Source organism: Rana temporaria, chromosome 1 (genome assembly GCF_905171775.1).
Source record: "Rana temporaria chromosome 1, aRanTem1.1, whole genome shotgun sequence".
NCBI classification, from domain to species: Eukaryota; Metazoa; Chordata; class Amphibia; order Anura; family Ranidae; genus Rana; species Rana temporaria.
The window spans coordinates 561209240-561226668 of NC_053489.1; the positions used below are offsets into that span (position 1 = coordinate 561209240).

General features: G+C 43.4%; 1 protein-coding gene across 2 annotated transcripts in view; it reads left to right on the top strand.

Annotated features, from left to right (window-relative positions):
- The window catches only part of PRIMPOL (primase and DNA directed polymerase), a 94342-nt gene that overhangs the window by 42640 nt on the left and 34273 nt on the right, over positions 1 to 17429 (top strand). For both annotated transcript variants that reach the window (XM_040333992.1, XM_040333991.1), the window contains exons 10-12: positions 2677 to 2785; positions 6530 to 6612; positions 7465 to 7511. In XM_040333992.1, the coding sequence (XP_040189926.1) occupies positions 2677 to 2785; positions 6530 to 6612; positions 7465 to 7511 (239 nt within the window). The remainder of the gene's footprint in view (positions 1 to 2676; positions 2786 to 6529; positions 6613 to 7464; positions 7512 to 17429) is intronic.

Genomic DNA, 17429 nt, shown 5'->3' on the forward strand with positions numbered 1-17429 from the left:
GTATGAGGTTACTAGGCAAGATGGTGGCCACATTCGAGGCGGTACCATACGCCCAGAGCCACACTCGCATTCCTGCAAGCAGCCATCCTGTCAGCATGGAGCAGAAGGCCACGGGCCTTGGATATCCCGTTGCCGCTCTCATCAAGAGTCCGACAAAGTCTGTGTTGGTGGTTAGACCCTCAGAATCTACTGAAGGGGAAGTCTTTCAGCCCAGTGGCTTGGAAGATAGTGACCACAGACGCCAGCCTGACGGGCTGGGGAGCAATTTTGGATGGTTGCACTCGCCAAGGTACTTGGGCAACGCCAGAGAAGCAGTTGCCCATCAACATCTTGGAGCTCAGAGCTGCTCGACTAGCCCTCAGGGCTTGGACGTCAAAATTGCAGGGGTTCCCGGTGAGAATTCAATCAGACAATGCCACGGCCGTGGCATACATAAATCACCAAGGGGGAACCAGGAGTCAAGCCGCTCAGAGAGAGGTGAGCTTGATTCTCCTATGGGCAGAGGCTCATGTGCCCTGCATATCGGCAATATTCATTCCAGGAGTGGACAACTTTCAGGCGGACTTCTTAAGCCGCCAGACTCTATTGCCGGGGCAATGGTCTCTGCATCCACAAATCTTTCAAGCACTCTGCCAAAGATGGGGAGTGCCGGACGTGGATATCATGGCATCGAGACTCAACAAGAAGCTAGACAGGTTCATGTCCCGCTCAACGGATCCGATGGCCTGCGGAACCGATGCGTTGGTTTGCCCTTGGCATCAGTTCAAACTTCTTTATGCGTTTCCCCCGCTCCAGTTACTACCCCGCCTGCTGCGCAGGATCCGGGTGGAGCACATACCAGTCATCCTGGTAGCTCCAGCATGGCCCAGAAGGGCATGGTACTCACTAATCTTAAGGATGGTAGTGGGAGACCCTTGGACTCTTCCTCTACGGCCAGACCTGCTATCGCAAGGTCCGATCCTCCACCCTGCCTTACGGCATCTAAATTTGACGGCCTGGAAGCTGAATCCCTGATTCTCAGGGGTAGAGGTCTGTCTCAGAAAGTAATCTCTACCCTAATCAGAGCCAGGAAACCGGTCTCTAGGGTGATTTATTACAGGGTCTGGAAGGCCTATGTAGGCTGGTGTGAGTCCAAGCGATGGCTTTCTCGCAAATTTACCATCGATAGAGTATTAAGTTTTCTCCAGCTAGGAGTGGATAAAGGATTGGCATTAAGCACAATCAAAGGACAGATTTCTGCTCTGTCAGTGTGGTTTCAGCGGCCGCTGGCCACCCACTCGCTGGTTAAGACCTTCCTTCAAGGGGTCTTACGTATTAAACCTCCAGTTAAATCCCCGCTTTGCCCGTGGGATTTAAACCTTGTTCTGTCAAGTTTACAGAAACAACCGTTTGAGCCGTTGGCTGAAATTCCTTTGGTTTTACTGACAAGGAAGTTAGTATTTTTGGTCGCCATAGTTTCCGCAAGAAGAGTATCGGAACTGGCGGCCTTATCCTGTAAGGAACCATATCTTATTTTTCATAAGGACAGGGTCGTTCTCCGCCCTCATCCTTCCTTCCTACCGAAGGTTGTATCCAGTTTTCATTTGAACCAGGATTTGGTATTACCATCCTTCTTCCCTAAACCTACTTCCAGAAAGGAAGGGTTGCTGCATACCTTGGATATCGTCAGGGCCATGAAGGCCTATCTTAAAGCTACAAAGAAGATCCGGAAAACAGATGTGCTGTTCATATTACCGGATGGGCCCAAGAAGGGGCAGGCAGCTGCAAAGTCCACCATTTCTAGGTGGATTAAGCAATTAATCACTCAGGCCTACGGCTTGAAAGGGTTGCCTCCTCCAGTATCATTAAAGGCTCATTCTACTAGGGCCATGGGCGCCTCCTGGGCAGCACACCACCAGATCTCTATGGCTCAAGTTTGCAAGGCGGCAACCTGGTCTTCTGTCCACACGTTTACAAAATTCTACCAGTTGGACGTAAGAAGGAAGTCTGATACAGCCTTTGGGCAGGCAGTGCTGCAGGCTGCAGTTTGAGACCCTCGGATTCCGGGGGCTCCTCTTTTTTGAGTTAAATTTAAAATTTAAGATTATTTTTCTCAACTAAATTGGATTTATTATGATTTGAGTATTTCTCTAAATTAAATCCTTTTGTCTTGGAGATGTTCTCCCTCCCCTCATTGTGAGCATTGCTTTGGGACATCCCATATAGTAATGAATATGCCGCTCTGTGTCCCGTGATGTACGATAAAGAAAAAGGGATTTTTAATACAGCTTACCTGTAAAATCCTTTTCTTGGAGTACATCACGGGACACAGAGCTCCCACCCCTCTTTTTGGGGACCATTTTGGGAGGCATACTGCTTGCTACAAAACTGAGGTACTCCTCCTATGGGAGGGGGTTATATAGGGAGGGGCATTTCCTGTTTGAGATTGCCAGTGTCAACACCTGAAGGTACTCCATATAACCCATATAGTAATGAATATGCCGCTCTGTGTCCCGTGATGTACTCCAAGAAAAGGATTTTACAGGTAAGCTGTATTAAAAATCCCTTTATTTTAGACTTTGTGGCAAACCATTTGGTGCATTTTTATTTGCAATTATTGTATGTGGTATAAATAAATAAATAAGTATTTTTGTTGCATTAAAATAAGAGTTTTTTTTGTTGTGAAATTTGCATAAGGTATTCGGCAGTGGAACTACTTTGCTTTAGAGGAATTACTTGTCTATGACACAACCAACTATCGCTGGTGTGAAAACATAGGCCGTGCTCACAAAAGCAACAATGTCATGTAAGTTGTTCCCTTTTATATTTTATCTACCATTCTTTGGTAGATGAAGTTTACGTTGTTTTGTGTATTTGCATTAGGGGCATAACTTACGGTTAGTAGGATGTGTCCCTTGTGCTGATTCATCTTCTTTTAGTTGAAATCTTCTCAAGTACCTGAACTCCACCCCCTCCCTAATCCTTACAGTTCAGCGGGGGTTTATAAAGTTAAGGGACTGTCATAGCCTCTCAATAAGATAGCCTGACTATGCCATTTTCTACTTAGCTGCTCTATTCATAGAAGCTTTACTACAGCTTCTATGAATAAAACAGGATCTAAGAATGGAGGATGGGTGGATGATTAAAAGGTCCACACCCTTCATTCATAGATCCTGTTAGAAGCTGTAGTACAGTGCAGCTAGAAGGAAAGGGCAGGCATAGTCAGGGCTCTCTCTTAATGATAGCATGTGGCAACCCTTTAGTTGTAATAAATTACCCCACTACACTGGAAGATTATGGGGGGGGCAGGGAGCGAAGAAAACTTCAACTGAAAGAAATGGAATCGGCACAAGGGACATATCTTGCTGACTGTAAGCTATGTCCCTTATGCTGATTTTTCTGTTTTTGTTTTTAGCTACACTTCGGCTTTGACCATGTTTCAGTGTCCTAAACCCTTAGCGCCATGCAACCTTCTCACCCTGCATTCCCATAGCATGCACCTTGAGACACAAAGTCTTTGATATTTTGTATATCACAGGGCAGAGTGTGATGTAACCTGCCTTGCTGCATTCAAAACTGAATGGAATGAGAAGGATAACAGGTGGGGGGAAAAGAATAGAGAATAGAACCAGCATTTGTACTCAGTCTGGTATCTACTACTACAAATACTTCATTCATTGGTGCAGGTATCCTTTAATATTAGACTGACCAGTCCAACACTGGCCATGCAGGCTGAACAAGAGAAATCACCTGATTCCCTTTTCTTTGTGCATGGACAAATCTGCAGTGCCAGCTGCAGTATTCTGACACTAGGCACCCACGTCTATCGGGATACTTGAACAGTACCTGTATCTGATTGGATCCCGGAGCTGTCTGCCTGAGAATTTTCTGCCCAGTTCTCTAGACAAAGTCAGTTGAAGAAAAATCAACTGTTGCCGAACCGGGTGGTGCTGATACGGCCACCCACGGCACAAATTCAATCAGTGTATAGCCAGATTAAATGTGATTGCCTTTGTGAAGCTGATTCTTGCCAATACATTATGCTACAGAGGTGGTCAAAGTTATGCAGATGTTAGAAGCCAATCAGGGCATTCAAGGTACTAGCTGAGAGTTTAAAATACTGCCAAGAATATGTAGGTACTTCTACTGACAATAAAAGATACCAAAACAGGCCCCATCTGCAGCTTTTTTTGGAAAAAAGCATGCTGGCATGAATGGCAGAAATAAGGCAGGGGAAGCAGTATTGCTGATACTTAAAGGGGTTGTAAAGGTAAAAAAAAAAAAATCCTAAATACCTTCCTTCACTTACCTCATCCTTCGATTTTGCTTTTAAATGTCCTTATTTTTTCTGAGAAATCCTCACTTCCTGTTCTTCTGTCTGTAACTACACACAGTAATGTGACACTTTCTCCCTGGTGTGGAGTGTCATGCTCGCCTCCTCCCTTGGACAACAGGAGAGTCAGGACGCTCTCTATGTTGCAGATAGAGAAAGGAGCTGTGTGTTAGTGGGCATCTTGACTCTCCTGTTGTCCACACCAGGGAGAAAGCCTCGCATTACTGTGTGGAGTTACAGACAGAAGAACAGGAAGTGAGGATTTCCCAGAAGAAATAAGGACATTTAAAAGCAAAATGGAAGGATGAGGTAAGTGAAGGAGGACTGCACTAAGGTAAAGGAATCTATTTAGGAAAAAAATGTTTTACCTTTACAACCCCTTTAAAAGAGAAGTATGGCCAAAGCTCTTTTGGTCATACTTCTCATGTGGGTCAGAGGAGTGCACTTATTTCTACACTCCTGTGACCCAGATTCAGCCAACAGCAGTCTAAAATCTGCTGTCGGCTGAAGTCGCAGAGCCAAACCAGGCTCTGCAGGGATCCTGATAATAATGTCAGGATCTGCCCAGATGCCTAACCAGCAGCTGGCTCTGCCTCTTGGTGTGCTGCTGGGAGCTTGAGCAAGCCGCTCTCACTTCACTGGTGTTTTGGAGGGGCAGAACAGAATGCTGGTGACTGAAAGTCACTGCTCAGTGAAGATCGAGAACTGAGTGATCAGCGGTCATGTGATTGCTCAGTTCTTGGTCTTGGGGTCAGATGGGGACAGCTGCAGCATCGAATCGAAGCTGCAGCCATCTAGATAAGTATGTATGTATGTTTGTTTATTTTTTTCCAATCCCACACGTCTCCTTTTAATGTACAGTAACCTTTAGCAATAAATCCTATTTTAGATTGCTGCTTTTATATGATGTGTACAACGTTGTGGGATGTGTACTTATTGGTTGGTGTGACTTACTGAACTTTGCATATTAGTTTAGCTTTTTATAGTATTTTTTTATTTAATTAAAATTGTTTGTCCAGCTTTGTACAATCAGTCCATTAATCATTTACTTTAAGCAATAACTCCCTTGCGTTGTTTATAGTATTTTGTTTTGATCTATTTCATATTCTAGATGGCACCTAACATTTATATACTTGGTTGTTACCTACAGCTTTTCCTAAGGCCCCATACACACCATAGAATCTATCCGCAGATAAATCCCATCAAATGGGTTTCTGCGGATAGATCCTATGGTGTGTACACTCCGTCGGATATCTATCCGCAGATAAATCTCCCCTGGAATGGATTTCCAGCAGATAAATATTTGTCGACATGCACAGAATATCTATCTGCTGGAATCCATTCCAACGGATGGATCCGCTCGTCTGTACAGACTTACCGGATCCATCCGTCCAAAGGGATTCCCCGCACGCGCCGTAATGAATAGACGCATGCGTGGAATTCCTTATATGACAGTGTCGCGCCCGTCGCCGCGTCATAATAGCGGCGACGGCGCGACACGTCATCGGCAGAGGATTTCAGCGCGGATTTCAATGCGATGGTGTGTACACGCCATCGCATTGAAATCCTCTGAAATCTTAGAGAGGATTTATCCGCGGATACGGTCCGCTGAACCGTATCTGCGGATAAATTCTATCGTGTGTATGGGGCCTAATTGTGTAAGCAGTGTTTACATCTAATGATCATATTCATTCATTGCTCATGTGGCAGTGGAGTATTTGTTGGGGTTCATTATTGCAAATTAATCTATTTTGACATTCTAATCATGTACAGCCTTTAATAACAGCCAGTCATATTTTTAGCTGTAGACCTGTAAAGGCCTATTTTTGATTGTTAGTGTCTTCACTTCTGTAAATTTCATATAACACCGATCTTAGCTTTGATCAATTGACCATGTTCTTTTTTAAAGAACTGACAGTATATTGCTATGTATGCAAAATGACTATGAGCAGTGATTTCTTTACCACTATGCATGCACTGCATATATGGGAGGGGGTAATTATTTTAATAGGGAACAGGTAATCAAAACTTCAAATATCGATAGTTAAAATAATACAGCCCACAAATGATCATTTCACATGTAACAATGTCTACATTCACCTGAAGTGAGTGCATGTTGCTTTGCATGTTAGGCGAGTTGTATCATTTGCATGGACATTGCCTGACTCACTGTTCACTCTGTTCACTAGGATTTCATTGTCCCATCTCTCTCTTTAGGCTTCTGGTAGATCTGAAGAGAGATGTTTGGTATCAGAAATGCCACGATCCAATTTGTAGGGCACAGAACTTTAAGTCTGATTGTAAGTCATTTTTGTCATGTCATTTCACTTGTGTGTTTTTTTTTTTCAAATATAATCTAGCAGATTCTTATACTATTTATTATGATATAGATTATTGTTATATAGGTTATATTAGTATTTTGTGATTTACTATATTTTGTATGCTAATGCCGAGTACACATGACCGTTTTTCGGGATGTAAAAAATGTTTTTTTTTTTTTTAATGTCATTAAAAACGATCGTGTGTGTGGGCTCCAGAGCATTTTTCACAATGTAAAAAATGGCCATTAAAAATTTAGAACATGCTCTAAAGTTTAACGTCGTTTTTAACGTTGTAAAAAATGGTCGTGTGTGGGCTTTAACGACGTGAAAAAAACGCGCATGCTCAGAAGCAAGTTTTGAGACGGGAGCGCTTGTTCTGGTAAAACTAGCGTTCGTAATGAAGATGGCACATTCGTCACGCTGTAACAGACTGAAAAGCGCAAATAGTCTATCACCAAAGTTTTACTAACACAAAATCAGCAAAAGCAGCCCCAAGGGTGGCGCTATCTTAATGGTACTTGCCCTTTATAGTGCCGTTGTACGTGTTGTACATCACCGCGCTTTGCTAAAGCATTGTTTTTTCACGATCGTGTGTAGGCAAGGCCGGCTTAACAATAATCGGGTTAAAAAAAACTTTGTTTTTTCTAGACCATTAAAAACGGTCGTGTGTTCGCAAGCATTAGTCTGTACTAGTTTTGTTCTCTTACAATATATAAATAATATATATATATATATATATATATATATATATATATATATATATATATTTTTTTTACAACCGCTCTTTTACTGTATGATCTTCATCACTGTTGTGGTTTGTTTTTATCACAGGTTATCCTTTACCTCCTGAAGTGTGTCTTCCATCTATTTTTAAAGAGGTATGTTAAGCTCATGTTCAAATTGCTTTGAATGCTCTCATATCTAGTCTTAGAAATTATTTGTAAAAAAAAAATACCATCTTGGCCAGCAAACTGCCAAAATCGATCTAGATAACAGTTGTCTGGTATAGAGCATTCCCACCTCAGAATGTGCATGTATCAAGTGATTGTTGCTTTATTATGATGTGTAGAGTGTAAGCTCTCAGCTGTTTCCCTGCTGTGACCAACACCTGTCTGCTCATTGCTGTCTGAAAGTGTTTGGTGTCTGAACAGTGGAGCAGTCAGATCTCCCTGGATCATAGGCTCAGTCATGGTTGACATTGCACCACCTCCTGTTCTACACCAGGGACCATTTTTCTTAGTCTTTTTTTATTTTTCCTTATAAAGAAAAATGAAACCATTTAAGCAAACAAACCACGTGTATTTTCCCCCTTTTTAAATGACTACTTCAGTAAAGCCTAAATCGCCATGAGAAAGAAGTGTTAACATTCAATCCATGGAATTCTTTGCCACCTTGGCTGTCAGAGGTAGCGTTACTACTATATACAGCTTTTGGTTTCTGTGCATTGCTTGAATGGCAACTGTGTGTTCAATAGGAGTCTATGGGGACAGTTACAGCAATTCAGAAAGTAAAGAGCAGGCAGGTTTCCAAGGCAGGATAACTAATAAAGAATGTCACAGATTAATGTGAATTGTACTTAACACTTAGCAACCACTGTGCTATACACACCGGCTTCCTGGAGTTCTTAAAACATTTCTCATTATGGGTGTTTTTGCTGTTTAGGACTTTATTTTTATTAATTAGGGCAAATTTAGAGATGCTGCAAGCCAGACTTCTGATTTTTACCAAAAGATTTGCATCAGTTGTAGCTGCAGACTTTTAATATTAGGACACTTGCCTGTCCAGGGATTTCACTATATCGGCACCCCAGCTGATTTTTCAATCAGCTTTTGGGTGCTGCCGCCGCCATTCCTTCTAAAGGAAACCGGCAGTGAAGCCTTTGCGGCTTCACAGCCAGTTCCCTACTGCGCATGTGCGAAGCGTGATGCACTTTGTGAATGGCCCAGCAGTGGGGGAAGGAGGAGAGGGGGGGGGGACTTTCAGGGGATCTCGCTGCGCCCCCTCCTCCTTCCGAAAGGTGCCTAAAGTGGCAGCGGGGGGGGGGGGGCAAACAAGCGGGGCTTTACCTTTTTGGTGGAGCTCCGCTTTGAGGGCTAATAACACAAGCCTTGGGCCAAGCTAGCCCAGTCGAACGGTTTCAATTACAAAATGATGTGGCTGCTGGATGTGCTCTAATATACTGTAGTCACATTAGCTACATAGAGTATGTGGTGCTGTGATCTGGCAGCAGTGTGGGCGACTTCCCTTCTGCTGCTGGATTTAAAGAAAGTCCACCATTCAGGAGGAGCCTTGTTATTTTATCAATGAATACAAGGCTTTCTGTGATTGGCCAAGTTGGAAATCGTGACATCATCCACCCGTCTCTACCAAGACTTCTCAGAGGAAGTATTGTATTCATTGATAAAAAAACAAAGCTTCTACTGAATGATGGAGAAACCCTCAACCTGACTTTTTTTTTTTAATCTGACAGCAGAAGGGAAGTTGCCCTACTGCTACCAGCACTCAACCCTACCTAATTTATGTAGCTAATGCTATTCGAGCACAGCGATTTCCTTGATTTGTAATGGAAATAATTTGTTTGGAGCAAGGTGGGACAAAGAAACTTTTTTTTGTGAGACAAAGCTGGAAATCTACTTTAAACAATAGGTTTTGTTAGGCGTACATAAAAGAAAACAAAAGGCTTTGTTGATAGACAATCTTGCCTTCCTCCAGCTACCTGGAATTTGTGTCAGTTATGAGCCCTGAGCAGTTGCTGAACTACTTCAGGAAATGCTGGTCCCAATGCTTGACCCAATGTATTGAGGCAGAAGGGTTAGCATGAGTGCCAGGCAACTAGCATTTTTAGATGGATAGGTTAGCAATGATAGTCCACTTATTTCTCTTGTGATAGGGTTCCTTTAACCACTTCCGTACTGCACATAGTTATATGACGTCCACAGAGGGGATTTCCCATCCCGGGTGGACGTCATATGACATCCTGGACTTTGTGCAGTGATATCTGAATGATGCCTGCTGCTAGAGGCATCATTCAGATATCATTGTTTGCCGGCAGCGATCCTGCGCACCATAAGAAAGATCATGGGGGGGGGGGGGATCCGGTGCTTCCCTGGGCTCTCCCTTGCCATCGGGGGCCTGGAGAAAGAATCGTCCAGCGCCGGATAGGAAGCATAGAGATGACTGGTGACCAGATGGTCAACAGTCATCTCTATGACCGTCGGAGGCCCGGGCGCGATCTGATGACGTCACGCCCCCGATACGCGGAAGTAAACAAAGCCGCGATTGTGGCTAATTAGCATGAGATTAGTGAATTTTTTTCCACGATCTCATGCTTTCCAGCCTGGAGGAGAGATGTGGGGTCTTATTGACCTCGCATCTCTCCATAAAGAGGACCTGTCACACACTATTCCCATTACAAGGGATGTTTACATTCGTTGTAATAGGAATAAAAGTGATCAAAAAAAGTGTAAAAAATAAATAAATAAGTAAAATTAAAAAAATAAATAATAAAAAAAATTTTTAAAATGCCCCTGTCCCCGTTAGCTCGCGCTCAGAAGCAAACGCACACGTAAGTCCCGCCCACGTATGTAAACGCTGTTCAAACCACATATGTGAGGTATCGCCGTGTGCAACAATTCTAGTACTAGACCTCCTCTGTAACTCTAAACTGGTAACCTGTAACATTTTTCAAAGCGTCGCCTATGGAGATTTTTAAGTAACAAAGTTTGGCGCCATTCCATGAGTGTGCGCAATTTTAAAGCGTGACATGTTAGGTATCTATTTACTTGGCGTAACATCATCTTTCATATTTTACAAAAAAATTGGTCTAACTTTACTGTTTTGTTATTTTTTAATTCATGAAACCATTTTTTTCCCCAAAAAAAGGCGTTTGAAAAATGATTGCGCAAATACCGTGCAAGATAAAAAGTTGCAATGGCCGCCATTTTATTCCCTAGGGTGTCTGCTAAAAAAAACATATATAATATTTGGGGGCTCTGAGTAATTTTCTAGCAAAAGAATGAGGATTTGTACATGTAGGAGAGAAGTGCCAGAATAGGCCCGGTATAGAGGTGGGTATTAAAGCCCTGTATCGAAGGGGTTAAGTAGCTAATCAAATTCCCAGTCCTTACCAATTTTCTTTTTTTTTCAAAAGAGTACAGTTTCTTATTGTGACCACCAGAGGGGGACATTTAACTGCAAGTTGCTAAGTAATGTCTCAGTTTATAATATCCTCTATAGCCATAATTTGAGGACACCTGACCATCACACCTACAATATATGACCAAAGGTATCGAGATGATGCATTTTAAGGGAATGGTACTGTTAATGGCACAGCATAGAATGACATTTTAGATAACTGTTTGCCTCCAGCCTTATGGTGACAATTTGGGTAATAGTTTAGAAAGGGCCTTTCCACTCAAGCAGGACTATGCACAAAGTCAGTTTTTTAAAGACACGGTTTGACCAGTGTGATGTGGAGGAATATAATTTGCCTGCAGAGAGCATGGACCTCCGCTCTACCTAACTTCCTTGGGATGAATTAAAGGAGTCCTATGGTCACAGCATACACTTTCATTTTTATAACATCTGCATTGCAATAGCAATACAAAGAATAGTTATTTTCGACAATCGAATATAAGCTTACTTGATAAATCTCCTTTCATGTTGTGGGTGCTGCCTGTCTGCTGGCCATCTCCTTGCATAACTTACTGGATTTCCAGCATGCTTTACAGCTTCTCCTCTGCTGTGTATGTTCGATTTCTAAGGACTATATATCCCATGGTACCTTGTTGCCTGCAATCACCAATTTCTGCACTGACTATGCCTCCTAAAACTCCTCTCAGCACCTCTGTACTTGAGAAAGCAGATTCTGTGATATATGCGACACAGCAGTGCCTATCAACAGGGCATTGTGAATGTGTCACAGAATTCAAGGAAGCAAAGTATGTTTACAAACTTCAATATTGTTCAAAGTAACAAGAGTAGGCTAGAAATAAAAATGGAAAATACAGCGCTAACCTAATGTGAACCAACACAAATCTAAAAGAAAAAACGGCAGCTCAAACGTGAAATAAACCACATCTAAAAATGCAAATGTTGTAATATAAGGAGCCGCGCCCAAAATAAAAAATTACCAGCGATAGTGATAAGACAGAATTTTGCATTCAGTGACCACTCAGAAAAAAAATTAAAATGAATAAATAGTCCTCAAGGGGTCTAAGGAGTGATCCAATAAATTGACTAAAATTAATTTGTGGATCACCACTAGTTGAATAGATGTAAGAAAAGATGAGTACATTAACCACTTAAGCCCTGGACCTTTAGGCAGCTAAATGCCCAGGCCAGGTTTTGCAATTCGGCACTGCGTCGCTTTAACAGACAATTGCGCGGTCGTGCGACGTGGCTCCCAAACAAAATTGGCGTCCTTTTTTCCCCACAAATAGAGCTTTCTTTTGGTGGTATTTGATCACCTCTGCAGTTTTTATTTTTTGCGCTATAAACAAAAATAGAGCGACAATTTTGAAAAAAATGCAATATTTTTTACTTTTTGTTATAATAAATATCGCCCAAAAACATATCTAAAAAAAAAAATTTCCCTCAGTTTAGGCCGATACGTATTCTTCGACCTATTTTTAGTAAAAAAAAATCGCAATAAGCGTTTATCGGTTGGTTTGCGCAAAATTTATAGCGTTTACAAAATAGGGGATAGTTTTATTGCATTTTTATTATTTTTATTTTTTTTACTACTAATGGCGGCGATCAGCGATTTTTTTTTTTTTTCGTGACTGCGGCATTATGGCGGACACTTCGGACAATTTTGACACATTTTTGGGATCATTGTCATTTTCACAGCAAAAAATTTAAATTGCATTGTTTATTGTGAAAATGACAGTTGCAGTTTGGGAGTTAACCACAGGGGGCGCTGTAGAAGTTAGGGTACACCTAGTGTGTGTTTACAACTGTAGGGGGGTGTGGCTGTAGGTCTGACGTCATCGATCGAGTCTCCCTTATATAAGGGATCACTCGATCGATACGCCACCACAGTGAAGCACGGGGAAGCCGTGTTTACACACGGCTCTCCCCGTTCTTCAGCTCCGGGGAGCGATCGCGACAGAGCGGTTATAAACAAATAGCCGCGCCGTCGTCCCGGATCGCTCCCCGAGGGAACCCGACCGCCGCATGTAGCGGGGGGGGGGTGTCCTGATCGGACCCCCCACCCGCTAGAAGGCAAGGACGTACATGTACGCCCATTTGCCTGTACGTGCCATTCTGTGGATGTACATATACATGCGGCGGTCGGGAAGTGGTTAAAACCTTGGTTTTGCGAGCATAATTAGTTCCAAAAACATGCTTGTATTCCAAAGCACTTGTATAGCAAAGCATTTTTTTTTACAGGGTATAAAAGAGAAGAGAGGCACCTCTAAGTGTAGCAATACGTTGCTAAATGTTGTACCTTCATTAACTGTAACCATATTGCTACACTTAGAGGCTCCACTCTTCTTTTTTATACTCCGTTGTGACGTGACGCTACTCTTATATCAAGACATCGCTTGTATATCAAGGCAAAATTTATTAAAACATTTTGCTTGTCTTGCAAAACGCTCTCAAACCAACTTACTCTCAAACCAAGGTTTTACTGTACTCGATAATGACACCACCAGCACACGTGCTCCTCCACCACACGTATTGCACGCTTACCGAAAGGCAAGCTCAATGTAGCCTGTAAAGATGATCTCTCTCCGGATCTGCATCCAGCAGCAGCTTGCAGGAATAGGGAGAAAGGTGGACCAGATACATTTAAGTCTCCAAAACAAGGTAAGCCGTCAATCAAGTACCCAAAAGGATGAAAAAAAACACTCCATACTGTAATTCAAACTTGGTATGAGATTTATTAAAGATAAAAATTGCACTTACAGAAAAAACGAAGATAAAATCTCCTATAAAATGGTAGCCAGCCGGCTTGCAGACACCCGTCTGCTCACAAGGTACACCGCGATGACGTGCTGACCATCATGTTGCTTTTAGGCCAAAGGGCAAAAAAAAATCATCTGTCTCATTTGATCAGAGCTCCTTCTTCCACATGTTTCCACAAAGATTCTCGCAAACTGCAGACGGCACTTCTTATGGCTTTCTTTCAACAATGGTTTTCTTGTTTGCACTCTTCCATAAAGGGCAGATTTGTGGAGTGCACGACTAATAGTTGTTCTGTAGACAGATTCTCCCACCTGAGCTGTGGATCTCTGCAGCTCCTCAAGAGTTACCATGGACCTCTTGGCTGCTTCTTTGATTAATGCTCTTGCCTGGCCTGTCAGTTTAGGTGGACAACCATGGCTTTGGTAGGTTTGCAGTTGTGCCATACTCTTTCCATTTTCAGATGATGGATTGAACAGTGCTCAAAGCTTGGGATATTTTTTTTATAACCTAACCCACTTTATCCCTGACCTGTCTGGTGTGTTTGTTGGCCTTCATGATGCTGTAAGGTTCTCCAACAAACCTCTGAGGGCTTCACAGAACAGCTGTATTTATATTGAGATTAAATTACACACAGATGGACTCTATTTACTAATTAGGTGACTTCTGAAGGCAATTGGTTCCACTAGACTTTAGTTAGGGGTATCCGAGTAAAGGGGTCTGAATACAAATGCACGCCACACTTTTAAGATATTTTATTTGTAAAAAATGTTAAGAAACATTTGTAATTTTTCTTTCACTTTACAATTATGTGCCACTTTGTGTTGGTCTATAACATAAAATCCCAATAAAATACATTTATGTTATTTGGTTGTAACATGACAAAACGTGGATAATTTCAAGGGGTATAAATACTTTTTCAAGGCACTGTAGTTTTGGAATGAAATATCCATCAAGCTCATATAGGTGATAACCAGGTATTCACAAATATTTGTCAGTAATACAGCAGCATTTTATTTTTTTGTAGTTGTGACACCCTTTAAAAGTATGCAAAATTTCTCGTCACTCCGGTCTAAAATGTAAAAAACGTAGTGCTACTAAACCCACAACAGTAAAATCAGTTTGGGGGGGGTGTATAATAATAAGGGGGCGCTAATAGTAGGTGATAAATTCCAAATTCTAGCTTGAAACAATATATTAACAATAAGGTCAACAATACAATAGTGATTTAAAGTGCAAGGTCCAAAAAATGCAGCAATGGTCACTAAATGATAAGCATTGGTGAGTCCAGGCATCAAATGGTTGACTTAAAAGTAGAAATTATCATGGATAAAATGAAGAAAAACGGGCCATAGTGAAGTTCTGCGATTTATTGCAAAACAGATTAAAAACAAAAGCCAAATCAGGGCTCGAGTCCTGCGGGAACGCATGGGAACGACATCCCTCCACTTTTTTCACCGCAGGAACGCCGTTCCAGTTGCAGGACTCGAGCCGCCCGTGCCGATCTTTCACTAAGCGGCAATTCCTCATTGCCGCAATGTTTCCTGGGCAGCGGTGTTGCAAGGGGGGAGCGGGCGCTCCACACCCGGGTGACACCCGGCACAGTGCTGGATTGAGAGAGGCGCCGCAGCTGCCTATCACAATTACACTCGTCACAGCCGACCGAGTCTAGGCTCCTCCTCCACACTGACCGTACATCCACAACAGGAGGAGGAGCCTAGGAGGAGGGACATCCATGTGGAGAAAGCCGCGATATCTAAGGTCTGTAAATGTGGGGAGGGGAGAGATATTATACTATAGAGTCACAATGGGTGGATATACAGGGGGGGGTACATTAGGAGGATTACACATGGGGAGGAAAAATAAGGGGCCGGTTACATTAGAGGGATTACACAGGGGGGTTACATTAGGGGAATTACACAGGGGGGGTTACATTAGGGGGATTACACAGGGGGGGTTGCATTAGGGGCATTACACAGGGGTGGTTACATTAGGGGGGTTTCATGGGGGGGGGGTTACATTAGGGGGATTACACAGGGGGGGGTTACATTAGGGGCATTACACAGTGGGGGTTACATTAGGGGGATTACACAGGGGAGGTTACATTAGGGGGATTTCACAAGGGGGGGTTACATTAGGGGGATTACACAGGGGGGTTACATTAGGGGGATTACACAGGGGAGGTTACATTAGGGGGATTTCACAAGGGGGGGTTACATTAGGGGGATTACACAGGGGGGGGTTACATTAGGGTAATTACACGGGGGGGGTTACATTAGAGGGATTACACAGGGGGGGTTACATTAGGGGGATTACACAGGGGGGATTACACAGGGGGAGTTACATCAGGGGGGTTTACACAGGGGGAGTTACATCAGGGGGGTTACATTAGGGGGATTTCACAGGGGGAGTTACATCAGGGGGGTTACATCAGGGGGATTACACAGGGGGGGTTACATTAGGGGGAGTTACATCAAGGGGGGTTACATTAGGGGGATTACACAGGGGGGAGTTACATTAGGGGGATTACACAGGGGGGGTTACATTAGGGGGAGTTACATCAGGGGGGATTACACGGGGGGGGGGGGTTACATTAGGGGGATTACACAGGGGGGGTTACATTAGTGGGAGTTACATCAGGGGGGGGTTACATTAGGGGGATTACACAGGGGGGAGTTACATTAGGGGGATTACACAGGGGGGAGTTACATTAGGGGGATTACACAGGGGGGGTTACATTAGGGGGAGTTGCATCAGGGGGGATTACACAGGGGGGGTTACATTAGGGGGAGTTACATCAGGGGGGTTACATTAGGGGGATTACACAGGGGGAGTTACATTAGGGGGATTACACAGGGGGAGTTACATTAGGGGGGATTACACAGGGGGGTTACATTAGGGGGATTACACAGGGGGGGTTACATTAGGGGGAGTTACATCAAGGGGGGTTACATTAGGGGGATTACACAGGGGGGAGTTACATTAGGGGGATTACACAGGGGGGGTTACATTAGGGGGAGTTACACAGGGGGGTTACATCAGGGGGGGTTACATTAGGGGGATTACACAGGGGGGAGTTACATTAGGGGGATTACATTAGGGAGATTACACAGGGGGGTTACATTAGGGGGATTACACAGGGGGAGTTACATCAGGGGGATTTGAGGGTATTTACACAGGGAATGAATAAACTGTAGGGATTTACAACGGGGGGAATTTACACTATGGGAGATAAAACTGGGGGAATTTACTGGGGGGGAGGGATTTACACTGGGATGCTCAGTCTAAAACTCAAGGGTCTATTTGTTGTTCCAGTCCAGGCCTGGGTGACACTATTAAGAAGAAAGTGATATCCGACAGTGATGGTGTCATCCCCATCCGTGACAGTGCATGGATTGGCGCACTGGCATAAACCACAACATTTACAGGGGCCAGTTTGGGGTGTGCATCGTGATCGTGTGCTGCCACCCTGAAACTAGCCTGCCCAGCGCCCTGCAGAGCACTGTGGCAGGCTAGACAGAAGAGAGCCCAATGCACTAGCCTGCCCAGTGTCTACTGCTCTGTTATGTTCCTGCTATCACTCCGCAGTGGCAGGACAGAGCATTGCGGCAAGCTAGGGGGAGTGACACCATATTATTTTTTTGTAAACTGGCACTTTACAATAAATGTTGCACTGTATTTTTTGTGAAATATATATGCATATGAGCATATCATTTTTTTTTTTTTTTGGTGGGGGAGTGGATCTTGGGTGGGAGTTTCCACACTTTTTTCCACAGGACTTGACCCCTGAGCCAAATGGCCGCTTACTTGTGCAAGTGCCGAGACCTTGGTACTAAGGAATCAAGCGTGTTACAGCTAGATGTGATGTGGAGCACGAGCTGCACTGT